This window comes from Bison bison, unplaced genomic scaffold, assembly GCF_000754665.1.
Source record: "Bison bison bison isolate TAMUID 2011002044 unplaced genomic scaffold, Bison_UMD1.0 scf7180017858886, whole genome shotgun sequence".
Taxonomy (NCBI): domain Eukaryota; kingdom Metazoa; phylum Chordata; class Mammalia; order Artiodactyla; family Bovidae; genus Bison; species Bison bison.
This window is the reverse complement of record NW_011489458.1, coordinates 252073-278931: the sequence shown is the minus strand read 5'-3', so window position 1 is coordinate 278931 and position 26859 is coordinate 252073. Positions and strand designations below refer to the sequence as shown.

General features: G+C 49.1%; 1 protein-coding gene across 2 annotated transcripts in view; it reads left to right on the top strand.

Moving 5' to 3' along the window:
* Positions 1 to 26859, top strand: part of ACO2 (aconitase 2, mitochondrial) — a 49150-nt gene that overhangs the window by 11612 nt on the left and 10679 nt on the right. The window contains exons 1-5 of one of the 2 annotated variants that reach the window (XM_010830012.1): positions 6498 to 6592; positions 13792 to 13928; positions 19706 to 19964; positions 23096 to 23188; positions 26610 to 26768. In XM_010830012.1, coding sequence (XP_010828314.1) covers positions 13855 to 13928; positions 19706 to 19964; positions 23096 to 23188; positions 26610 to 26768 — 585 coding nt within the window. In that variant the 5' untranslated portion in view covers positions 6498 to 6592; positions 13792 to 13854. Of the gene's footprint in view, positions 1 to 6497; positions 6593 to 13791; positions 13929 to 19705; positions 19965 to 23095; positions 23189 to 26609; positions 26769 to 26859 lie in introns of those variants that run through there. The other variant, XM_010830002.1, reaches the window with a different exon arrangement.

The following is a 26859-nucleotide window of genomic DNA, read 5'->3' as shown; positions in this document are numbered from 1 at the left end:
AATGGAGGAGCTGGGCCTTTGAGCTGTATCTAAGTTCTTTTCACGGGGTAAGTAAGCCGCAGGTCTTAATTGAGCCTCCTCGGCCCTGCTGGGTGTCTGGCCTGACCTTCTGCCACCTCCTGCTTGTCTTTTGCCTCTCACCATTCTGAGTGGTTTCTAGCTCGTCCTCGCTTCGCTTGACAATTCTGTATCATCGTACATACTGACTGTCCTCCGAGTGCCTTGCAAACCCTTGTTTATCCTCCACGGCCCTGCTCAGTGCAGGCTTGCCCGGGGAGAGTTCACTGTTCCCTCTGCTGTACTCCTGCCCCTGTGTGTGTTTCCTCCTCTCTGCAGGTCACAGTGGGTGCACTGACATGCTGATTGTGGCCAGGCTACATAAGTGTAGGGACTGTCTTACTCTTCTTGGTATCTGTGTCCTACTGACTGGCACAAGATAGATGCTCAAGTGTGAAAATACAAATGTGCTCATGGGAGGTAGGTAGGTTACATGATAAGCCACTGTCAACCTGTTCTGCTTTGGCCCCCCTTGAGTGCATTATCTACATGGCAGCCACAATGACTTTTTATTTTTTTAAGGCAGATATAATCCTGCTTCAGTGGCTTCCCGTTAGTTTTAGGATCAAGTTAAACGTTTAACATGTTGTACTGTAAAGTCCACACATACTTATAAGAAGAGATCAAGGCCTGGCTGCTTGATCAGTAAAGGTGCAGTGAACCCCTTTCATATTTAGACAGTTCATTACTTAGATACAGAATGAGGAGAAGAACAAGCTGAAGGTGCCAGCTCCCTGGGCTCTAGTCGCATACACTGAAAAGGGCCACACCGGAACGCAAGGAACTGAGCACTGAACCGACAGTCGTGGCGGCCCTGGCACCACTGAACGGCTCTGTATTCTGCAGTTCTAGTCCAAAGAGTCCAGGGCAGAAAGCTCTATACCTCATCAGAATCTGGGAGGCGAGGAGAAACTGTCTCATGACTGCCTCCCAGGGAGGTAAGGAGTCAGGTGGGAGAAGACTTCACAGCTCCTTTAGAAGCCTTCTGTCCTCTGGCGTTCCGAGATGTTTCACCAGGTATTCCACCAAGACGCAGACAAGCTTTAGTTCAGGGTTGCTGGGGGCTTTTCTCATAGATCTCCAAGGTCCTTTACAGTACCTGGCTCCACTTTATCTCTTAGCTCTATTTTCTGCCATTTCCACTGCCCTTTGCTCACTTTGCTCCAGCCAAGCTGGCTTTCTCTTTTTTCAACCACCAAGTGCTTCCCTGCCAAGGGGAATTTGTACCTGCTGTTCTCTCTGCCTGCCAGGTTCCCCGAATTCCTTCTCCTAAACCACACTTTGTTTGCTTGACTAGCTCCTAGTCATGTTTCAGTTCTCAGATGAAAGATCACTGTCTTGGAAAAAGCCTTTCCCCCACCTAGATTGGGTTCTCCAGCTTTATGCTGTTAGAGTGTTGTAGCTGCATCACCTTTCTTTCACAGCGCTTGGATCATTGCTTCCATGGTCTCATGAGTGGTATCTGACTTGATATCTGTCTTCTCCACCAAACTGTAAGCTCGCCAGTGGGAGGGACTATGTCTTATCTTGTTTATCTTATTAATCCAAGCACCACAGCACAAAGTCTTGTGCTTGTGCTTAGTCGCTTCAGTCGTGTCTGACTCTTTGCAACGCCATGGACTGTAGCCCACCGGGCTCCTCTCTCCATGGGGATTCTCCAGGCAAGAATATTGGAGTGGGTTGCCATGCCCTTCTTCAGGGGATCTTCCCAACCCAGGGATCAAACCCAGGTCTCCTGCATTGCAGGCGTCGTCTTTACTGTTTGAGCCACCAGGGAAGCCCAGCCCAAAGTCTGAGGCTGGATAAATACGTGTTTAATGAATTAGTACTACTTCAGTTTTAATTAGGGAGGTAGTATGGTAGAAAAAGTAATAACTTGTGAATTAAGTGACTTGAGTTCTGCTCCAAACTGCTGGATGTTTTTGTTTGTTTGTTTTGCTGTGCCATGCAGTACGTAGGATCTTAATTCCCCAATCAGGGATCAAACTTGCACCTCCTACATTAGAAGTTGAAGTCTTAACTACCTGACTGCCAGGGAAATCCCCAAACTGCTATAAACTAGGTATGTGTGACCTGGGACACTCTTCATCTATCAAGTGAATAAAAGATACTTGGTGATCTGGGGTCACCTTGGGTTCTGATAATCTGCTTCCACATGGACCATTTATTGGCCTAGTTCTAGAGGGAAAGGACCCAAAATGAGAATCCAGCTGCCTACTTGACCTCTCCACTTGGGGGTCAGACAGGCAGACTCCCAGGCTCACCCCAAGCCAGCTCTTCCTGTTATCTTCGCAATTTCAGTGTATAACAGCTCCATTTTTCCAGTTATTCAGGCCCAAAACCTCAGTGGTATTATTGACTTTGCTCTCATGCTTTCTTGGCCAGTTTGTGAGCAGATCCTATCGTTGGAATGTCACCTTCTCACTGAAGCCCTTCCTAACTATCCTCCTTTGAATTGCACCTCTCCCCACTTCCCTGGTTCACTCTCCCATTGCTTCTGCTTCCTTCTCTCTTATGATACTTATTAATATATGACTGAGATTTTACTTGTGTCTCTGTCTCTACTTGACTGTCTCCCCTCCTCCCTTAACCTCCCGGAATGTCAGTCCCAAGAGGGCAGGGAGTACTGAAACATTTTATTCATTGTTGTATCCTCAGTGCCTGGAACAGTGCCTGGCACCCATAATCACTCTAACTGGTTGACAGATGGGCAGAATGGGTAAACAGATGGTAAGCTTTGGTGGTAGGAGGGAGGGGAGACAGGGAGAATGACAGTGAAGATAGATGTTTTTCACCAGCGTCAACCCTGCTTATCATTTCTCAAATTTCTGGCTGCTGCTGAGATAATAGGGGTAATATTAAAACCTAGCTTTTTCCTCCTCCTTGTATCTTACTTCTCCAGTGTCCCCCAAAGACAGTTTTGTTCTGGGAAAGTTGCATGATAGGGGGCACCAAAGTGTATACATGGAATTGAAGGGATCAACCTAAGGTTACAGGTTTTAAATTTTTTAAAGTAAGGACACCAAAACAACAGCAAACCAAACCAAAAAGCCCATCAAATCACCCTCTACTGTCGCCATTATTTCTTTAAAGGACCTTTTTAACATCAAAGATACGGGAAAGGTCAACAAGGGACGTGTTTAACTGTAATAAATTTGACTGAAAAAGTAAACAACTTGCTCCGTCGTCTTCATTTATCCCATTTTCCTGGTGGATGTTTGTGTGTGGACAGGCACCAAGTGGGCGGGTTGAGGTGGGGGCCACTGGTGCAGGAGGTAGAATGCCGCAGAGAGCCTGGGGTGCAAACGCCTGTGGTGGCAGCTCCTCGTTGTTTGGCTTTGATGTTTGTAAGTAACGTTTTAAAAATTTGAGTTACCATTTGCATACAACTTTCTAATAGTTTCTGATAGTTTCATGTATACAACATGATTATAGGTATGTGTGTATTGCAAAATGATGACCGTAGTAAGTCTCGTTGGCATCCATCGGCATAACTTGATATTTTTAATTGAAAGGGGTCCCCAACCTCAGAGATCTAATGCCTAATGATCTGAGGTGGAACTGATGTAATAATAATAGAAATAAAGTTCACAATAAATGTAATGCATTTGAGTCATCCCTAAACTATCCTGTGGAAAAATTGTCTTCCACGAACCTGTCTCTGGTGCCAAAAAGGCTGCATTAAGGAAGTGTTTTCAAACTGCCTATATTGACCTGTTACTGGATCATGAAATTAATGGGGTGCAAGTTACTTTCAAAAAAATAATACAGAAAGCTAAATGGAAAAAGCCTGACCCAGAAGGCCACCTATTGTATGATTTTGTTTGTATGAAATATGTGCAATAGACAAATCCGTAGAAACAGCAGATCAGTAACTGCCAGCTGCTGGGACAGGGAGGGTGGAAAGAGGAGCAGCCGCTTGCTTTGGGTGGTGGAGAAGTTCTGGAACGAGACCGTGGTGATGGTTGCACACTGAGTTGCACATTTAACAGTTACAGTGGTAAATCTTACGTGTGCATGTGTACTTTACCACATTGAAAATAATTAGAGAATAAAAATTATCAGTATACATTGCACATGGCAGGTGTGAAACTTTTGAGTTACACACGCTGTCAAGTACCTGCTGCTGGATCACACCATAAAGTGTATTTTGTGTGTGCCTGCGTGTTTTTAGTCAAAACTGGAAAGTCCTCTCTGCAAGGGTCCTTTTAGCCCAGAACATCTTGTGGCCAGTATTTGGATGTTGCCAGGATACTACAGCGGACTTTGCATGACTTCTTCCTTCCCTGATGACTCTCCACGAATGGCATTTGATGTGGAGCAAATCATTCATTCTCTCTGTTTGGCTTTTGCATCTGTAGCCAGTGTTTTTTATTTAAAACCGAACATGATCTTGTTTGACCCCGAGGAGGGCTCAGCATCCTTTTCACTTCACCATCCATATTTTCCTAACTTCACTGACCCGTGTACCTCACGCGTACAACAGCTACTCTGACACCACCACACTGTTCATGTCTGTCGTATCCCACCAACCTCTGGTCTGGAGGGAGAGCATTGTGGTGTTCTAGAGTCCAGTGTGGTACAACTAAGCTCTCTTCAGGAGTTTGTAGCAAATAGCGTACAGGTGTGCAGAGATAATGACCCTACCCCACCCCACCCCAAGCAACAGGCTGCCAGTTGCCTCCTAGCAACAGCCTGGTGTGTTTACCACAAAGAATTTTGTTCGCGGGCCTTGAAGTTTGGAAACCACTCAGAGACAGTTTTTGGCATCTAGGAACATGTTCATTGTTAAATGACAGGATTATTCTCCCTATTTAATAATTATTTTAAAATAGTTTGACCAGGCAGGGAGCTAGTCATCAATGATGTGTTCTGAATCTGGCTTGCTTTCTGTGACACTATACTGGGTTGCATTTGATGTGTGCACAATGGCATGTCTGTGAACGAAGGGCGAAGGCTGTGGCTGCTCCAGAAAGACCTGAACCCTGGGGGTCTTCTTCCTTGATGCAGATAAATCTGTTGTGACGTTGCTATGCTTTCCCCTAGGCCTTTGGGGAATTACTGGGTTTAGCTGAGAGCCCGCTTGCTGGGGAAGAGTATTTATAGACTCTCTGAGCTATAGAGAACGCACTCTAGAGAGCATCTAGTCCAGTGGTTCCAAGACCCAGCTGTGTCAGAGTAACCTTCACTCTTACTGGTGCTTAGGTTCCGCCTCCGATGACTCTGATTGAGCGGTCTGGGAGCCCGTAGGGTCTCGGCACCATGTCTGTGAAATCTCCCAGGTGATTTTGAGGCATCCAGAATAATCTGCTTCTCCCATTTTATAGAAATGAAAAAAAGAAGGCACAGAAAGTCTGGGCTTTTTATCCAAGGGGACATTGTGACCCCACTCTGAGGCCAGATCTCTGGATTCCCACCCCTCGAGTGTTCCTTCTTGGTCCCCACCGCCTCCTGTCACCTGGGGGATCGCACTGTCCACCAGACCACACACAGGGAAGTGACCCACGGGGTGGGCACTCTGAGCTTGGTACCTTCCCCAAATGTTGGGTTTCAGAATTGAGGTTCAGGGACAGAAGTATAATGGTACTAGGGAACTTTGGTTTTTTTCTACACCGTCTGAAAACAGTATCACCTTGATACAAATTTGGGGAATTATAGGAGAAAATAATTTTCCATCTTAACCCAAACAGTTTTTTATAATGTTCATTGCCTTTATATATTTAGAATTATTTTTTGAGGATAGAGTCTCAGCTACAGAATTATTGGGTCAAACGTATAGATGAGCCCATGGGCATCTTATTGACAAACTACTTTATGAAAAGATTGAATTATCAATAGTTTGCTTGCAAGCAGTCTATAAGAGTATTTCTTTGGTTCTGATTTAATTAAAAACTAATGCTGGCTACATTCTTTCTAATTATAAGAAGTATTATAAAATGAGTCTTTTGTGGAAAACTTGGAAAATACAGAAAAACCAAGAAGGAAATTTAGGCCGTTATATCTAGCACATGGATTTAACTGTTCTTGATGCCTTATTTAAAAGATTTTTTTTTGTCATGACTTTTTACACATAAGGAAATATAGAAAATAGTACAAAGAATACCCGTATACCTACCGTCCAGAGTCAAAAGTTACCAACATTTTGCCTTATTTGCTTTCTTTACTTCTCCCAAAAGTGTCTTTGGTTTCTTTCTCTTTCCACATCAAAATCTAATAAAAAAAAAAATTGCACTGTATTGACGTGGCTTTTGTAGTCTCTCTTAACCTAGAACAGTCCCTCCCAACTCCTGCCCACCCCCACACACGCACCCTGTTTTCCTCTATGACATTGACTTCGGGAGGAGACCAGGCCAGTTTCTTGTAGACTGTCCACACTCTGGGTGTAGTCTTCGGTTCAGTTGAATATTTGTTGGCAGGGACTCTTCCCAGGTGGTGCCGTCTGAGCGGAAGGCACATGCGTGAGGCGGTCTTGCTGTTGCTGACGCTCTTTGGCCTCTGGTTAAGGTGGTGGTGACCAGGTCCCTGTAGCGTGAAGGTACGTTTTTTCCCCCCTTTTCCTTAGTAATGATAAATTCCTGTAAGTTAACTTGCTGAAACAAAGGGTTTGCACATTTTAAAAAACTAGCATGCTTTTGATTGTTGTCCAGATGCACCTCACTGATCTTGCTGTGTATGCTCTACTACAGTAAACATGCTTTTTCTGCATTGATTTGTCTTGTCCATTTTTCCCCCTGATTACAAAAGGAGCTCACATGTGTAGCATTTGGAAATACTTAGCCTAGAACATAAAAGTGCCCATAATTCTAATCTCTACAGATAATTGCTGTGAACAGTCTAAGCAGATCTTACCAGTTTTTTTTTTTTTTTCTGAGCATATTTACATTTGTTAATTACTATTATTATACAGAACTGGGCCCATACCATAGTACTATTTTGCCAGTTATTTTCACCTCATGTCATGGAATTTTTTTTCCTGCCAATAAAGGTAGATCTACTTCCTTCCTTTTTAAAATTATGGTAAAATACATATAAAATTTGACATTGTCAAGTGTCCAGTGGCATTAACTACATCCACAATGTTGTAAGACCACCACCATCACCTTGTTCTTTTTAAACAGCTGTAGAATGGCTCTCCTTCATGGGTAGACAGAATTTATTCAGTCAGTGCCCTATTTTTGTACAATTAGGTTGTTCTTTTAGAAACAGTGATGTAGAGAATGTTCCTGCCAGTCTCTGTGCTCTTTTAAATGAGTATTTTTATGAGATAGCTTCCTGGAAGAAGAAGAAAAGTTAGTCATAAGATAGAAACATTTCACATTTTAATAGGTAGTGCCTAATTGTCTTTCACAAATGTTCAGCCTGTTTACAATCTAACCAAAAGCATCTGAGACTGGTAAATTATTAATTTGTCTTAACTGTTTGCTGTTACAAGGTAACCAAACTTGCTCTGTATTCAACCTTGTTCAATAAGGAAGAACTGGTTGGTAAAGTTAAAAAAAAAAAAGAAGTCCTTTGGTTTAATTAACCAATGTTTATGTAACACCTCCTGTGTTTCAGACCTGGTGTTCAGTCATATGGGGAATTTTATTATGAAGACACAGAGACAGTCTGTCCCTTAGTGGATCTTACAGAGTAGTGGAGACAGATAGCGTCTCACAAATGAATGTTAGAAAGTAGTAAATGGGCATGTATGAGAGGAGGCTCTGCTTGAACTGAGCGTTCAAGAAGTTTCCCTAAGAAAATGAAGTTAGTTTGGAACTTGAAGGATGAATGGGAATTACCTACATGAAGGGCAGATTGGGAAGGGATGGACAGAGCTTTCTAAGCAGAAGAAACAACATGTGCAAAGGCCCAGTGGCAGAGCCCTTTAGGCTTTGTACTGGGTAAGGAGGTTCAGTGTGTTTAGTGCCCTGGAGGAGAGCAAATTCTGAGTTCTCAGAGACCAAATCGATGAGGTCTCACTGCCAGGACCCCATAAGTAGAAGGGATTTCAGAAGGATGGGAGACTTTCCAAGGCAAATTCTAACAAATTGCAAGTTGTCTGAAGGAGAGACATGTACCTATAGACCTCAGCTTAGATTTTCAGAATGTCTTGGCCAGAGTTGGAAGGAGGGCAAATAACTAAGGAGAAATACTAAGACAGCTGGAGTACTAAGACAGACAGAAGAGGGTCAGGAATGTCAAAGGTCCACATGAGCTAAGGCTTCTGAAAAATGCTGATCAACCAAAAGCTGTTTGCAGTAAGCAAAATAAGAGGCATACCTCTTCCACCAGAATCCAGAAAAGGAACACAACCTTATCTAATTTTGTGTCTGTCTCCTCCATGAAGGAAAAGAATATAATGAACACATATTCTATGAACACACTCTGTGCCAAGCACTTAGATTGTTTCATTTAATGTTAATGCCAACATTTATCTCCCATTTTCTTTACGGGGAAGCTAAAGCTTGGTGAGGCTGAGTAACTTATCCAGAGTCACAGCAGGTTGGTGGTGCTGGATTGGGCGGTCTGACTATAGGTCTTCTATCTGAACCGTCACACCAGGCTGCCTTCAAATGGGAAAGGATAGGTTCTGTGGGGCAAGAGGGCAGCAGAATCCAGGGGAATTGGCTCATCTTAAACAGGCCGGTGCTTGCCTCCTGGATTCACTGCTTATCACGTGTCGGACTTGTGACTTAACCTCTTTGACCTTCAGTTTCCACATCTGTAAGACAGGAATAACAATCATCTTGCACAAAATCAGAGACAGAAAATGCCTCGTGGCATAGAGCAGGTACCAAATAAGTAATGACTGGTTTGTTTTTTTTTTTTCATTTATTTTGATATTTATTTTTTTATTTACTTGGCTGTGTTGAGTCTTTGCTGCTGCACGTGGGATCTTTGATCATCCTTGCAAGGGAGATCTTGTTCCCTGACCAGGGATCAAACCCAGGTCTCCTTCATTGGGAGCTAGGAGTCTTAGCCACTGGACTGCCAGGAATGTCTCTGTTCTTATTTTTATTCCAAGATCACCCATAGCCTGGTGTTCATTTTACATGTGAGAGATACGTGGTCTGTGAATGAATGATACATGGTGTCTTTGCCCTTGAGGTCAGCCTCTTCAGAGTTACACGTGACACTTCATACACTTCAAACCTCTCAGCTCAGCTCTGAAGCAGGGAGCACGGCTGAGGTTTCACCCTTTGAAAAGCTAAGGCCTGGAGGAACAGAGTGAATTGCTTACAGTCTTACAGCCAAGCTAATAACATCCTTTTACTTTTTTGTTGCAGTCAGTAGATTAGTAAAACAGTGAGTGTAAGTGTTGATTTCGGTAGGACAATTGACAGGTCAGTCAGGCTGTCCCTAACCACGAAACATAAGTGATGGCTTAGTGACATTTCAGTCAGGTGGTGGTTATTATTGTGGGTTGAAGACCTGGGGAGTGTCACTAAATAGGTTGGCCTGACCAAACATCCACCCTGGGGAGCCTGACCTGGAATGGGTCACAACTGCACTGAGACTGAATGAACAGCCTGAGAGTTGTGCCTACTGGGTGTGGCTGACGTCCACTGGGAAGGCCTGCCTATCAGACCTGGGGTGACTGACCCGAACTCCTGTAGACCACAAGGTGCTGGAGGTGGACAGAAACCGGTGCTGAAATTAAGTCAAGGTTAAGATATATTTATAACACACCAAACAGGAATCTGGGTTATTGTGACAAGGGGCACAAAGCTTGTGACCTCCCTGTAAACAAACACCCAACACGTGTCCCCCTGTACCTCCATGTGGCTGCTGACAGGACCTGTGGGACAAGGCTCAGTATCGCTTAGAAAGCTCCAGTGATTGGTTGCCACCTAGAGCCTGTCCGGTCCATGCATGGGTGGGCCCTGAGAGGTTAAAGACTTTGAACCTCCCTTTTCAAGGAAAAGAAGAAAAATAGATTCCAACTGTATGGTATTCTGCAAAAGGCAAAACTGTGGAGGCAATTAAAAGGTCAGTGGTTGCTAGGAATTTGGGGGCAGAAGGGAGATGAATGCACAGTACAAAGATTTTATGAGCAGTGAAAATACTTGGTATGACAACATAGTGGTGGATATAAGTACTTAGTGTGACAGTGTAATGGCGGATGGACGTCTCATATTTTTGTCCAGATGCACAGAATGTACAACACTGTTCACTTCATTAAAGTGGACCCTCAGATGAACTGGGGCCTTGATGTGTTATACGGTTCATCCTTGGTTAAAAAGGAAAAACCTTAAAATGACTTAGGATAGACGTTTTGTCAAAACTTTTGTTTCACTGTTATATACATATATGTATTATATATGTTTGTGTATTTGTTGGACAGTGATATAAAATGTACTTTTAGATCAAAAAAGTTTGCAGGCTACTGTAGTTAAATTGTACGGCCAAATAAGGGCACAGATTAACCTTAAGGGGAAAAAAAAAAAGATCAAGGTAGAGCTCTGCACAGAAAACGAAGTCAGTAGTACAGTGTGGCTTGAGTGGTCAGTTAGGAGGATGTCCACTGAGGTGTTAGGAGGTAGGAAGTGACGTGTGTGTCAGCAGTGAGGTTGGCTGTCACCATCGTAACAAAGGAGGTGACTGTCCATTTGCCCTCAGCACAGGGCATGGTCAGGCTGTTGCAGAACCATGTAAAGGAAGAGTTGAAGCACTCAGGGCTACCTTTGGCCTAGCAAGGAGGAGATTCAGACAAAATGATAGATCCCGTCTTTACATAGCTGAGGAGGACCCCACCCTCAGCTGAGTTGCTGATCTGGGTTGAGCTTTGGGTTTATGTTGTCGTTGGCCATGTCGTACGGCTTGGGGGATCTCAGTCCCCCAACTAGGAATTGAACTGGGGCCCACACAGTGAAAACCCTAAAGTCCTAACTGCTAAGATATTCCCAAGATTACGTATTTTTAACAATCTCAGGAGATTCTCTTGGATCTGAGGCCTGGGAAGCAATGTCCTGAGGAAGAGAGGTTGGGTTTATTTCATATGGTCTGAGAGGGCAGACCCCCAACTGAAAAAGTAGATTGTGCAAGGAAACGAGTTTGGCTGAATATTTTGGGAGAATATTTTGAAAATTTTCAACAATGGATTGGTGGTTGTGTGGGATGATGAATTCCTGGTGTTGGAAAGGGTCCAGATTTTAAAATATATAGATATCTTTTTCGGAGAAGGCAGTGGCACCCCACTCCAGTACTCTTGCCTGGAAAATCCCATGGACGGAGGAGCCTGGTCGGCTGCAGTGCATGGGGTCACTGAGGGTCGGACACAACTGAGCGACTTCACTTTCACTTTTCACTTTCATGCATTGGAGAAGGAAATGGCAACCCGCTCCAGTGTTCTTGCCTGGAGAATCCCAGGGACGGGGGAGCCTGGTGGGCTGCCATCTATGGTGTCACACAGAGTCAGACACGACTGAAGCGACTTAGCAGCAGATATCTTTTTAGAAGAAATGACTTAATAAACAGGCTTCTTAAAAACTTTTTCCATCCTTATTAATATATAAACCTGAGTGGCAATTAAAGTTGATAAAAAATTCCGCTCCCCAGCCACACTGGGCGCACCTCAGTCACGTGTGGTTGGCGGCTACCATGTTTGACCGTGAGGATCTAGGACGTGTCCCTCAGAGCAGAAGGTCCTCTTGGGCAGCTGGCAGTTGGGAGCAGACGTTTGCACGTGGTTGGTAAGCAGAGCATATCGTGATTAAGGACGGAGCATGTAGGTGATTCAGTTGTTATTAACAGTGTAGAGTTGATCCCCATTTTAGGGGCAGATCTTCGGGGGAGGGCCTGGAGCATTAGCGAAAAGTGGGTCAGTCAGGCTGGATTGGGTCCTCGTGGCTGCTCTGTGGCCTCGGTCACTCCCCAAGGGCCTCAGTCGCCTCACTGGAAACAGGCTCGTTATCGTCGCCACTTCACCGGGTGGCCGTGAGGACTCAGCGGACATGATGTGCGTGGAGTGCTTAGCACGGGGCTCATCTCACTAATACTCCTTTTTTTTAATCCCAAAGTTATATTCTACATGAACATACTGTTTTGTCCTTTTTTTCCAATTGGCATTATTACCTGCCCCTGTGGGGTCCCACATTCCTCCTTGGCACAGACTGCTGAAAGTCCTTTGGGACTTCTCTGGCTGTCCAGTGGTCAGGACTCCATGCTTCCCCTGCAGGGGACATGGTTTGCTCCATGGTCAGGGGACCAAGATCCCACATGATGTACTGCCCACACCACCACCACCCCCTCCCCGCTGCCCAAAAAAAGCCCTTTGATTGGCGGGTTCTTCACCCAATAGAAGAAGGGCAGGGAGTAGAGTCCCTGGTGGATTTTGAGCTGGAGGGCAAGTGGACCTGAAGTCTGCATTGGGAGGTCCCTCCTGCTGTGCTGGGTGGGGGGAGGTGCTGTTTCCTAATGGGGTCTGCTCTCCTCACTGGGTGACCTGAACAGGGAGTGGCCGCTACGCAGTCGTAGTGGTTCAGATGCTGAGGTCAGCAGGGTTTCTTACAGAGGGTGACTTACAGAAGGGCACCCGGGGCGGTGGCCTGAGCCTTGCCTTTTCCTTGCCCAAGGTGTGAGCTGCTAGACCCGAAGCCCTGCTCTTCCTTCCCTCCGTCACTTCATTGGGTTCATTTATTCCCTTGGTCACAGTGCACCCTGTGAAGTGTGTCATCCGGTTTAAAATGAACTAACAGACCTGAGAACTCAACAGTCATTCATCTGCTGCTGCATTAGTAAGTTGTTTCTCCCAAATTTGGAGGATTAAAACAACAGTAAACATTTCTCACTCCTAGTTCCTGTGGGCCGGGAATTTGGGAGCGTCTTGGCCGGGTTATTCTGGCTCTGACTCACTCAATAAATTGCAGTCCAGATTGCTGGCCAAGCCCCTGGTTATCTGCTGCTTGTGCTTTGGCTGCAGCGCTTCACCTGCTTACGTATGGTGTGCTTACCTGCCTAGCAAGGTCATGCTGGGTTTTGGCAGGTGATCTAGTTCCTCTCTAGGTGGGCCTCTCTCAGGACTGCCTAAATGTTTTCATTGCAGTGGTGTCTTGCCCTAGAGCAATCAAAGAGAGCCAGGTGGAAGTTATCCTTTTTATGGCCAGGTCTCAGAGGCCCCGTAGCATCATTGTGCCACATTCTGGCCAGCTGTAAGTCTGCTGCGCGTCCCAGGGTTAGCCACCACCCTTTCAAGGGAGGAGGAGACATCCGAAGCTCATGTGCAGGTTTTCCTCACTAATTTTTCCATCACTTCAGCTGTTTTTCAATCTCTAATGTGCCAGGTAGTCCAGATAGAGATAAGTAAGACAAATAAAGTCCCTCAAGGGACCTACAGAGCAGGTAGGACAGCAGGTACAATTTGGGTGGTGCTTTAGAGCTCAATGAGAGCCTCCACACACGTTCTCGTCTGCCTTCCCAGTGGAAGCTGTGTGATCACTACAGCTGCTTGTGCCCTCATGGCCCATCTCTTCTGGCCCTCAGATGATGGAGGGTTTTCTCAGGTGGCTAGAACTCGACTTTGTGACTATAAATAGCCACTGTGACTGTAAATCCCTTGCACTTTCTCCTACCACAGGCTGTGTTCCTGGTGGCTGCTATATCATTCCTGTGCTCATGCGAGGAAACTGAGGCTGCAGTCACCGAACAGCTCTTGACACTATAATTCCATGCTTTTTTTCACCATTCTGCGCCGTCCCTTGGGGTGCAGCGCCCTAAATACTCTGCTGACAGTCGCTGTTGTCTTTCTTGCAGAAAGCCCTGGGTGCGCGGCAGTACCATGTGGCCTCAGTCCTGTGCCAACGGGCCAAGGTGGCCATGAGCCACTTTGAACCCAACGAGTACATCCGCTATGACCTGCTCGAGAAGAACATTAACATTGTCCGCAAACGGTAAGGCTGCAGGGTGAGCTGTGGAGACCGTTAGAGGGGTTGGTGTTTCTGGTGTTTCCTGCCCCTCAGACAGTGTAGGAGGTGCTTGGCGGAGGAGGATGGTGGCAGGATCTAGGCGTTGAAGGCATAATGGTCCCTGCTGTGGAAGGGTGTTTCAGATCACTGGTGGGCCTTCTGCCCTCTCTGCCAAGGAGAAGCCTGGAGATGTGGGCCCTAGAGATCTCAGGCCTTCTTTGGTGCTGTGGCTTGAACGTCCCAGCTACTCTTTCCAGAACAGACAACTGGCCATGGGCCATTCCTCTGGGATCTGCCAGGTCCAGGAACTTCAGAATTACTATATTTCCTCTTTGGTCCATCAGCCCGGGAGAGAGCTCAACCTTGAGACTCAGAGGGAAGCTCAGATGGGCACTAGAGCATCCCTCTTTTCTGGACCGCTCTTTGCCCATGTGGTGAAGTGGCAGCCATCTTGCTCTGCTGTTCCGAGTGCCAGGTTCTGGGCTGGATGCTGGCTCAGGAGAGGGGTGGATGAGATCCCACAAGAGGAGGGATGGAGGCTGGCCCTGCATATCAAGCAGCACTGCTCCTGGAGCTTGAGCCACTGCAGACAGAGCTGCACGCCTGCCTGTCGGGTGACATGGCCCTGGCAGCGCGAGAGAACCAATATGAGCACACGCAGAAGCCCCGCTTAGAGCTGACAAGCGGGCTTAGGTGGACAGGGCCACACAGTGAGGGGGTGACTGGACCTCACCCAGTGCTCTGGCCACTGCGCCACATGTGCTCCCCGTTGCCACTTTGCTTCTGCCTTACTGGTATCCTCACCTCAGTTTTAAGGGTCAGGGACTATCTTAGTCTTTATCTCCAACAGCCTCCAGCATAGCATCACCTAATTACAATAAGGACCTCTTATTGTCCATCAAGGGTGTTCATCTGATTCAGGTGGTATGAACTTTACTACTCAAAATGTGGCTCGTGGATCAGCAGCGTCGGTATCAGCAAGCAGCCCTGGGGGCTTGTTAGACACAGAGAACCTCAGGCCCCGCCCCAGACCCACTGAATCAAAATCTGCAGTTTTCACAGGCGCCCCAGGTGACTGAGTGGACACCAGACTGTGAGGAGTGCTGGCCACTTTCCTGGTTGCAGCCAGGGTTAAAACCACTGTCCTCATCACTCTGCGACCTTGTACAAATACTTTTTCCCCAGAAAACACTATTTTATTTATTCTTAGAGCTCTCAGATCACAGCTCAGTGGGAAAAGAATGGATTTTCCTTTAGTCTGCAAAAACACCTCCCCCTGCTTGGGAGAAGTAACACAGAAGCTTGCTCTCACATAACTTGACAAAAGAGTCTTTACCATTTTGTCTTTGCTTCAAAAAATTAATCAAAAAACTTTGATTTAAATTTTGGTTTTAAATTTTTTTGGTTTTGGTTTAAATTTTTTTGGTTTTAATTTTTATCAGCAAAATTAACTCTCCCCTTAAAATTTTTCCTCTGCCTTTTTATTCCAGCCCTGCACCAACCAGAAAAGTCCAATCAATAACTTTGGGCATTTTCCAGATTAGTACAGACTAGGGATGTTCCATTTTCATTGTTGTTATAGAGAAGTGGTTCTCACTGAGGGTGGGGGTGAGGGGTTGATTTTTGTCCCCCAGGGAAATTTAGCAATGTCTGGAGACATTGTAGGTTGTCTTAATCCAGGGTTGTTGGGGGCCAGCGTGAGGTACTCCGCCTGTGGCAAAGGTCATGAGGAAGGAGGCTCGACATACGCAAAGGCAGGATCGAGCCTCAGGAGTCCCCCTGGAAATTCTCGAGCATCTACCCCCATAACCAGAGCCTGCCTACTTTACTACTTTGTGCTCTCACCTACACCTCTGACTTTACGGGGGGCTGTCCCCCACCACCTCTTTCGGAGAAGGAGTTAACTTAGAGCTCCAGTTAATAATAATTCCTGGGCGTGACAGGAGTGTTTCAACTTACAAACTCCTCTGAAGGTTCTCTAGCCTCCCTGACAGGCTTGTCCGGCCACATGTGATTGCTCACAGCCTCCCAACCCTGAGAGGCACGAGACACTTTAAACCTTCTAAAAACAGGTTCTTTAGAGAAGTTAGAAAACTATTAGTATAAGTCTAATGGGCTGATTAGAAATTGTATTGGTGAAGGGTTTTTCATTTGTTGAGCCAATGTTTACTGCTAAGTCTTCATATCCCCTGCCCTTACACACATTAATGAATATATAGAAGAAATAAGTATTAACCTTTGATATAAATCACTTTAGACCTTAGGCCAAGTAAATTCTTTCCTTAACTAAAACCCACTACACCCTCACCCTATAGGAATGTAACTTTATTTGAGTGACGTCTGTTTTAAGAATAATCACCCTTGGAGAAAAAAGTGTTCTGGTTGACTGCCCACTGTCACAAGGAGAGGGTCATAAATTGTCAGCAGGCCCCCCTGGCCAGAAGATGATGTAACACCCCTAAGACCTCTGTATACATTTGTATGAAGCACCTGACTTTAATAAAAGTCAGGACTGCTGTCCCCACGTGACTTTTGTATAACATCTCAGTGTATAAAAACAGACTCTGGAAAATAAAGAATTGGGATCAGTTCCTTGAAATACTGGTCTCCCCATGTCACTCTCTCTCTCACTCTGGCTGAGTCTCAATCTGGAGCGCGGAACCCACCAAGCTTACTGATTTTGCCTGGGCTTCTAAGATCCAGCTGGGGAGGCCTCAGTGTCTCCTCTCCTTCGGGAGAACGGAAGGACGCCTGCGGCCTATGTAAGTGGTGCAAGCTTCTTGTGTTGAAGTTTTATTGGTCTCCCGCGTAAACCAAGCTACTCAGCCTCTTTTCTCCACTGAATTTTCCTGCTGAGCTATCCTCATTCTATTATTCTTTATATCTTTGATGAATATTTAAATAGCCGCCAAAGCCGTCTCCCCTTCGAATACCCTGGATCAGCCGGGGCTGGACCCCGGCACAGGGTGGGGTGGTGGTTGACTGTTACCTAGTGGGTAGAGGCCCAGAATATGGTCAGATACCCTGCAGTATGGAAGACAGCCCCCACAATAAAGAATCATCTGGCCCAAACTGTCAGTGGTGGCACAGTTGAGAGACCCTTCCATAGAAAAAAGAAGGCAGAAGTGGAGCCATTCTAGGAAGATGCTGAAGGATTAGGATAGATGTGAGGGTGTTTTGGAGGGCCAGGGGGCCTGCATGGGGGCAACTCCTCCACCCTGTGACAGAGGAGCCTGATTCTGTTCCTGGGAACCGAGTCTCCGTCCCTCAGTGAAGCGGGGTGACAGATGGGCATTGAGGATCCATTTTGCCGTCCTCACTTAATCCCCACAGAAATGTGATGATGAACTCGTCCTTAGCTTTTTTATACAGCTTCAGGCATTTGCTGTCAATGTCTTTGGTTTGAAAGCCCATGTGCTATTTTTCATCGCCCCTGGGACCCAGGAAGAGGGGCTCTGCTCCGCGCGGTGAGTCACTGCCTGCTCACCAGCCAGGGAGACGCTCCACTAAAGGGGGCAGGCTGTACTCCAGGCCAGGCCTATTTTTATTCAAGTTCTCATGACAGCAGAGCTGAGAGGCTTTCAGAATTGCCAGTTGCTCTGCTGTTGCCCACAAAACCAGCAGCCTAGGGAGCTCTTGCTCTCAAGGGGTGAAGTCAACTTGGGGGTGAGGGGCTGGAACCCAGGCCAGCAGAAGGGCCTGTCTTTGCTTCCCCGCAGAGTCGTAATTGGTAACAGCAGTAGCAGTGATGATAGGAATGGAGCACTGGCTACAGGCCGGGCTGGACCCTGAGTTTCCAGGTGTTATTGAGAAGACAGTGAACGGCCACAGTGGCTCCTTGCCTTCCAGCTCGTCCACTCGCTACCTCATGACCAGGGTCAAGGTTCTTTACCTCACTGGGCCTCAGCTTGCTCCTCTGTGTGGTGAGAATAAAGTGACTTCTGTACATCCAAGTATAGACGTATATAGACCAGCACTGCCCTGAGCACTAAAAGCGCCAGGACAAAACTATGACAGAAAGCAGATGAGTGGCTACCGAGCGATGGGGGCAGGAGGGAGGGATTATAAAGGGAAAAGAGGAGACTTTTGGGTGGCGGGTGTGTGCGTTGTCTCGACGTGGTGACGATCTCATGGGTATATTCATATGTCAGAATTGATCAGTTGTGTGCTTTAAATATGTGCAGTCTGTTCCACACCAGTTATACGTCAGTGAGGCTGTTTAAAAAACGTGTGCTGTATAAACACTGTTATCTGTTTCCAGTACCAGCCCTGGACTTTAGAGATGGACTGGTGAGCTCCCTGGCTTATCTGGTTACACATTGGGTTTAGTAATAGGGTCAGGTCTAAACCCAGAGCCTCTGACTCTGAGTCCAATTGTGTGTGTGTGTGTGTGTGTGTGTGGTTTGTTGGGTATGAGTGGAACTCTGCCCTTTTGAGGAGGCCTTGGGTTTGGCTTTCCAGTGGTCATGTATGGATGTGAGAGTTGGACTGTGAAGAAGGCTGAGCGCCGAAGAATTGATGCTTTTGAACTGTGGTGTTGGAGAAGGCTCTTGAGAGTCCCGTGGACTGCAAGGAGATCCAACCAGTCCATTCTAAAGGAGATCAGCCCTGGGATTTCTTTGGAAGGAACGATGCGGGGGCTGAAACTCCAGTACTTTGGCCACCTCATGCGAAGAGTTGACTCATTGGAAAAGACTCTGATGCTGGGAGGGATTGGGGGCAGGAGGGGAAGGGGACGACAGAGGATGAGATGGCTGGATGGCATCACTGACTCGATGGACAGGAGTCTGAGTGAACTCCGGTAGTTGGTGATGGACAGGGAGGCCTGGCGTGCTGTGATTCATGGGGTCACAAAGAGTCGGACACGACTGAGCAACTGAACTGAACCAGGTTTGGCTTAAGCTTTGCGAGTGGCGGAAGGCAGGGTGTGAGGCATAGACGGACTATGCTGAGAGGGGGTAGGGGTGGTGAGAGGTGGCCCCCACAGAGGGAGCTCAGTGTGTGGCGTGGAGGCTGTAACGAGAAGGCAGCTGCACCTCCCCAGGGGCCCTGATGAGAAGGGAGGGGTGGGCCCCACAGGGAAACAGGGTCTAGGAACAGGGTCTCGTGAGGCTGGCATCAGTTTCCGTTCTGAGAGCTGGCAGCCTCACCCGTCTTAGTGGGGTGAGAGCAAGCAAGGCTGATGGGGAAGGCTTTTGCATAATAGGGTGATGAGGCCTCCAGCACCTAAGGTAGAGGGTTGTGGGTGCAGGGCGGGGAGATGGGGTGAGGGCGTCGCCAGGCAGATTCTCTGTCCCGGTGGGCCGACTGCACGGGGGAGGTGGCCGTGGCCCAAGAGATGTAGAGGATCCAGGGTGAGACTCCTGCGAACCTGAGCTTTGAACATCACTCCTCTGAGTCTCCGTTAATTCTAGGTCATTTTACTAAATGACGAGGCTACAGTAAGGATTAAACGATGAGACATAGATGAAAAAAAGGGCTCATCAGATAATAGAACTTTAATACGCGTGGGAAAGTAAATATCCTTTAGGGAGAAACAGAAAACCCTCCCCCTCTTGTGGTGGTGTCATTCCTCAAGTGATTTTGGACCCGGTGAGTGCCAGGCGCTGTGCTGTGTGCTGGGGGTACCGGTTCGTCTCCACCTTGGACGCAGTGTGCCCTCCCTGGCTGCCGTCGAGGTTGCCTTGTACTTGAGAGGGCCTGGCTGTGGGCAGACAGGATCGTGCAGCCGGAACCAGGCAAGCCTCCCCTTCTCCCGCCAGGCTGAACCGGCCTCTGACCCTGTCAGAGAAGATCGTGTATGGACACCTGGATGACCCGGCCAACCAGGAGATCGAGCGGGGCAAGACATACCTGCGGCTGCGGCCTGACCGCGTGGCCATGCAGGATGCCACGGCCCAGATGGCCATGCTGCAGTTCATCAGCAGCGGCCTGCCCAAGGTGGCCGTGCCGTCCACCATCCACTGTGACCATCTGATCGAGGCCCAGCTCGGCGGGGAGAAGGACCTGCGTCGGGCCAAGGTGAGCTGGAGGTGGTGGGGAGGTGGGCAGTGGGTGTGACGCGGGACGAGAGGCAACGCCCTTGAATGAGGGCATCGCCCCCCTAGTTCTAAGGGACTGTGGTTTAGTCTTTTTCTCTTCTGCCTCTAAGAACACCACTTGCTCTTTGTGAAGATGTTAGAAAATACTGAGAAGACCTAGAGAAAGCAAAAATCATCCCCAGTCTTAACCATACTAAAGGTACTCTTTTCGGGTCCTTTTTCTGTAATAAAACAGAGTATGAGGTGAATGGTGCAGGTAGCAGGTTCTGATCCTTGTCTCCAGTTGCTCTGGAGAGTCGTCACTTGTGTTCTTGCCAGGCCCCTGGGGACCTTGGCAGGGAGGTGGGTGAACAGTGTCACTATTGGTAAACTTGAGGCGTCCAAGTTGTGTGCAGTCCCACAACTGCACGGGGGTGAGGCTAGGGCCAGACCCTTCTCCCAGCTCCCACTGACTGATAACCGCTGTGGGCTTTCTTCATCTGTGAGTTTTGCTTAATGAGGTGGAAGGGGCTGGCTGCCACACTGAACACCTTGGATTACCCTCTCTTCCTTAGGAAGCCTAATTCACGCGCCTTCCTCCAGGCTCTGCTGTGGTACCCTTGTGTGTGCCCGCTCTTGGCAACATGCGGTCTCTCGCAGCTCTGGGCCTCCACCCTCTCCACCCAGTCATGGACGTGGGCCCCGCTCTTGGGGCCGTCGGCAGGAGCTGAGTGCTGGCAGGGCTGCCGCCCGACGGGCGCAGAGCATGGCGCGCAGTTGAAAGTGCTTCGGCTCCCAGGGTTGGCAGCTCAGCCAGCCTCTCAGGCCCTTGGGAGAGGCTCAGGGCGGCTTTCCCCTCAGGCCCCCCCGCCTACCTGCTCACAGCGACTGCCCTCAGCTGGCAGAGTCCAGCCGGCTGGCCCGTGGTTCCCATGTTAGCAGCAGTCTTGGCACCTGGTAACATGACGGGGTCCTGCGGTGCTGGGGACTGGGTCCTCTTCAGCCTGAGAGATGCATGACTGCCCACAGCAGGGCCATCCCCCTCGGAAGTCGGCCCTCCCCTGACTTTATGGATTAAAATCTACCTTCTGGAGATGAGATTCACAGAGTCATGGGGTCTCAGAACCCAATTCCTGCTTTACTTCACCCATGTTTATTGAACGTTAATTTTATGCCAGACACTGTGCTGGGATTCAGTATGAACGTGGATCTTAGAGTCCAATAGAGAGACAGCAGCTAAGCAGTTACGCAGACTGGTAACTACTAGTCTGTACGTGTATTCTGAAGGAAGCGTGTGGGACTCTGGAAAGTGTGTGTGGAGTCGGGGAGGATGTAACATGTAAGCTGAGACCAGAACAGATGAGGAAGCACATTCTAGACAGAGCAGGGTTCCTCAAGGCCTTGAGGCTGGAAGAAACCTGATGCCTTTATGGAGCTGGAAGGGGGCCTGTGGGCCTGGGGCTCTGAGGTGGGCCGGGCAGGAGTAGGAGGGCCTTGAGGCCTCCGGGCAGGAGAGTGGTCGGATTTCCATGTGTTTGTAAAGGCCCCCTCTGGTTGGAGCTCAGAGAGGCAGGTCTCTGTGTCCAGGGTCACAGAGACCAGCAGAGAGGCATCTAGGCTGAGTCAGGTGCAGACAGCAGAACGCTCCATGCCCACCTGGCTGTCTCCCCCGCCCCCCCCCCCGCCATCCGCATGGACACAGGAGCAGCTGCAGCCACAGCCACCCGCTCCTGCCCTCGGTACCAGTTATATCAGTGACTGATTTGTAAATGAGGAGACCAACAGATTAATTATTAATCAGAAAGAGACTGCTGTGGGGACCCAAGCTCTTTGTCTGCCACTCTTTCACTTAGGGGAGCCACACGTGCCCTCAGAAGGATATGTGGTTGGTCTGCAGTTTATTTTTATTGTTATTACTTCTAATCTTTATTTATTTGGCTGCACCAGATCTTATATGCAGTATGTGGGATCTAATTCCCTGACCAGGGGTCGAACCCAGGCCCCCTGCATCGGGAGTGTGGAGTGCTAGCCACACTGGACCACTGGGAAAGTCTAGTTGGTCTGGAGTTTAAATGAAGGGGACTGCATGCTTTGAGGGTGTTTCTTGGAGGGCCTAGTGGAGCCCACAGTGAGTCCCTCCTCTGCCTGTGGTCCCATCCCTTTTGTCCCTGAGGTCTCACCTGTCCAGGGACATGCTTGATTGTCCAGTTAAACGTTGGCCTCATATCCTTCGGCTGGGGTAGCCTTCCCTTCCCCCTGAGGAAGTTGCCTTTGAATTACAGGCGTACTGGTTACCATCCTGCTGTCTGTTTGGCTGAAACCTACAGTTGAGAACATGGTCCATCTGACAGTCTTTCATTTGGGGCCCATGAAACATATTACCAAGTGTTGAGCACCTACCACACGTTAGACAGTGGTCTAGGTGTTCTGAGATGTAGCCTCTGTGAGGGCAGTAGCTTTGTTCCTGTTACAATGTAGTGACGGGCTCTGGCTGGACAGGCCTGGTTTCAAACTCTGACTTGTCTGTTTAAGTAGGGTCTTGAGCAAGACCTCTGAGTTTCCGTTTTTGCGTCTGTAAAATGGGGTTTGTTTTGGCGTGGTACCATTTCCACAGTGGGCATTCAGTAAACATTAGCCAGGATTACAGACAAGGCATCCGAGGCTCCAAAGGAGAAACAACACCCAACATGAGGCGTGGTGGGACCGGGTGGTCCACTCCGTCCCACTGCTTCCCTCTGGCAGTTCCCCTCCCCCCACTGTGTCCCACTTAGTCCTGTGGTGTCTTGCTGCCCCCTCACTGCTGGCCTTGACCAGGGACCTGAGTGCCGGAAGGACCCTTCTGCAAATAAGGAAGCGGAGACCCAGGGCGGGGAAGGGATTTGTTCTGGACCTACTCCCTGGCCATGTGTCACAGAACTGGGCTCCGTCTCTGTTTCCTGGTCTTTCTCCTGGGCCTGCCGGCCGAGACTTGCGGGCCGGCATCCAAACCCTTTGGGAATTATTTGTAGAAGGCCTCCAGGAGAGGACCTGCCTTTCCAGTGCCAGCATTTCAGTCACAGGGGAGAGGAGGTGGGGGGAGGGAGGCATGAGCAAACTGTTTCTAATGCCCTGGTTATTGATTTCTCTCAATAGGACATAAACCAGGAAGTGTATAATTTCCTGGCCACTGCAGGTGCCAAGTACGGCGTGGGCTTCTGGAGGCCTGGCTCTGGAATCATTCACCAGGTAAAGCAGGGCCTGGCCAGCCTTTGGGGGTGGGCAGAGGAGCACGCTGCCCTTTGGACCTGGGCAGCACCTCCGGGTCTGTACGAGTAAGGGCCTCAGTGGGCAATTGGATGATGTTTTCATCAACCCTTAGACTCCACTTTCATTTTAAAATTAATTTTCTCTGTGTCAAGTTACACATTCTCACCGTCCACGTGGGAATTTAAAGCCGTCCCTTCTGACCAGCATTTTCACGTTGGCGTGTTTTGTGTTGTACCGTCTTCTGAAGGTTCGTACGTATCGCAGTGTTTTTTGTTTTGCTTTTCTCCACAAGGGTCGTACCTTGGGTGGATTGCTAATACTTGATGAGAAAGGCACTCTGCAGATAGTAACTTACGCAGTGCTCGCCATGACCCGGTGAGTCTGGTGGTTGTATTGTCCGCACCTTACAGATGAGGAAGCTGAGGAATGATTTAATCTCCTTGCCCAGGGACATCCGGCTCACCGATTGTGGAGTCAGGCTCCTGCGAACATCCGGGCAGCCTGGCCCTGGGGCCCGTGCTCTGCCCGCTCTGTGGTCTCCTATCACACCAGGGGCTCATCCCCTCTCAGTGCAGGGGGTGCCCCTCAGAGTCTGTGGCCACTTGCTAGAGTTCTGGAGGGGGAGGTACCACAGGTCATGTGGCCACATCAGCCAGGAGCTCTTCTGGGTCTCCCCAGGAGTGAATATTCTCTTGATAGGAGAATATCGTGTGTGTGTGTGAGTGTGAGTGTGTGTTTCTGGAGAGATAGTTGATTAGCTTTCATCAGAGGTGTCTGTTCAGGACTGCTGAATGGCGTGCGGGGTGTGCGCTGGTGTGTGTTCATCTGCCCTCCATCCTGTGTGTGAAACCTGCCTCTTTGTACCTTCCCAAGGTGACCCTTCTCCCCACCTCCAGCCTAGGCCTCACTTCCAGATGCGCTGAGTCAGGCTGTAACCCAACCCTGCCTGGGCTCCCACACCGCCCCACTCAGAAACTAGAGCCCACAGATCACCGCTCTGCCCTTTCAAACCCTCTCCCTTGCCAGGAAGGGGCTCCCCGCGAATGGCAGGTCACATTGGTCTGCAGGGGCCAGAAGGCCTCTCTCAGCGGCAGGGTAAGGGAGTCTGGTGGACCCAAACTTGGCTTTTTGTCAAGGGGACCCCAATCCAAGCGTCCCGCATTCCCCGAGTGCAGATGCCCAGGCCTTTTTGGGAGCTTTTGGGCCTAGGTTTTTAAAAAGAAAGTTCCTAGGGACTGTGCGATCTCTGTACAGCTTTCCTCTTCTTCCCCCCTCTCCCCCATGTTAGGCAGCTTCAATCCGCCATGTCCACAACAAACCTTAGTCCTTTCCCTCTGCCTCGAATGCCCTGGCTGATCCCTCCTCCACCGTGCTGCTTCCTGGTTCCCCCTGTGCAGCCCTGGCCCTCCGGTGCCCAGCACTGGGGGTCTCTGTGACCCTGTGGGACCCTTCGCTTTACGACCACAGAGTGTGCCGCGTGCCCTGTGGGGACCGGGCCTGTGGCTTGTTTACTCCACTCAGCTCTGGGCCCGCGGCCAGGTCAGTGCAGAATAGGTCCTCAGTGCGTGTGGCTCCTGCAGATAGATGCTGCATTTCCAGTTTTATGTTCTCAGTGTTAGTCCAGCCTAAAAATACACTTCTTGCCCACCACACCCCCACCTGCCTAACCGAATGCAGCTGACCGCTGAGGTCGCTGTCACAACCAGCTTCTTTGTGATGCTTTCTGCAGTCCTCCGGTCTGCGCCGACCACTCCTTTCTGGATGTGGACCATATTCACAGTCTACACTGTGTGGTCATAATGAATTCTGTGTGTCTGGTCTTCATGGAGCAGGCTTTTACAACCTTGAGTTTTGGAAATTAACTAACTAGTTTTAAATCTTTGTATTGGCTGAGGATAGGAGGACTGGAGAAGTGAAACAGGTAAACAGTGTTCTTTGCAACAGTTGATTTTGTTAGGGATTCCCTCCTTGTTGGCCTCTTCTCCCAGCCAGCTGGCTCATTTCTGGGGAAGGAACCAGGTCTTCTAACTTCCCGCATTCCCAAGAGGCGAGACCCCTCAAACCTTGCTCAGTCTGCTGAGCAAATGCCTCGCCCGAGGCAGAGGCCCTGGGATTTCTGTAATATTCCAGGGAACCTGCCCACCTTTCAGTTGGTCTTGACAATTCATAAGAGCCTTTCACCGCTCTGATCTCACTTAGCGTCCCCGACATCCATAATATGTGTGTTTTGAGACACAAGTCCATATGACGGTGAGCCACAGGACCTCAGGTGAAGGCTTTTGGCTGCAAAATAAGACTGCCTCTCCCAGGCATTATTGCAGCTTGCTGCTGCTGCTGCTAAGTCGCTTCAGCTGTGTCCAACTCAGTGTGACCCCATAGACAGCAGCCCACCAGGCTCCGCCATCCCTAGGATTCTCCAGGCAAGAACACTGAAGTGGGTTGCCATTTCCTTCTCCAATGCATAAAAGTGAAAGTGAAGTCGCTGAGTCGTCTCCGACTCTTTGCGACCCCATGGACTGCAGCCCACCAGGCTCCTCTGTCCATGGGATTTTCCAGGCAAGAGTACTGGAGTGGGGTGCCATCGCCTTCTCCGATTACAGCTTGAGGGACATGCTCCCATCACATCCTCACGGTGACCCAGTGAGGACTGCACTACTGTCAGCAGCTCTACAGATGGGAAGCAGAGGCTTGGAGAGAAGTGCATTGCCTGGGGCCCACAGCAGGGTGGTGGGGCCAGAACTGAGGCCCAAACATGGTTCCCTTTGGCCGCAGCTCTCCTTGGGCAACCCCGCAGCCTCAGTGTGTCCAGCACCTCAGGTGGTGGGCGGGGCTGCTCTGGGATTGCTGCCCCTGTGGCTGCATCAGGTATCTTGGGGGGAAATGCTCACTGCCACCTCCTCCCTCCCCTGTGCTGGAGCCAGGCCATGGAAGATTGTCCGCTCTCTGGAGAAGCCAGATAAGCACACTCGACACATCCACCACGTGAGGCAGAGAGTGTTATCGGAAGCACCTTTGATCAGTCAGCATTGTCCCCGGGCTTGTCCCAGGACACACTCTTGTATCCCAGGTCATCTGGTTCTCACCACCATCCTGGGGTCGGGATGGTGCAGCCATTCTTAATACTGTGCTAACAGATGAGGAAACTGAGGTCCAGGGAGGCCGTTACTAGTCCAAGTCATACAATCAGGAACTTCCAGAGCTGTTCCTGAGCCCAAGCTACCAGTCTCCCAGGTTGCTGGCTCATCTAGGCTACACTGGAGAGGCCCCATGCAGGAGGCGTGCCTAGGACTAACTCAGTGGCCCAGTGTTGGCAGGGGGCAGTCTTGCAGACCCCACTGGAGCGCTAAGCTCCTTTCTCTGCTAAGGGCTTTTAAACAGAAGACCTTGGATTCTTTTTCAGATCATTCTGGAAAACTATGCATACCCTGGGGTTCTTCTGATTGGCACTGATTCCCACACCCCTAATGGCGGTGGCCTGGGAGGCATCTGCATTGGAGTCGGGGGTGCTGATGCCGTGGACGTCATGGCTGGGATCCCCTGGGAGTTGAAGTGCCCCAAGGTGAGAAGTGGGGAGGGGCTTGTGTTGGGGTGGCAGCAGAGGGGTGGTTGGTGGGGCGAGTAGGAGATGTGGGACCCACAAGAGCTGAGAG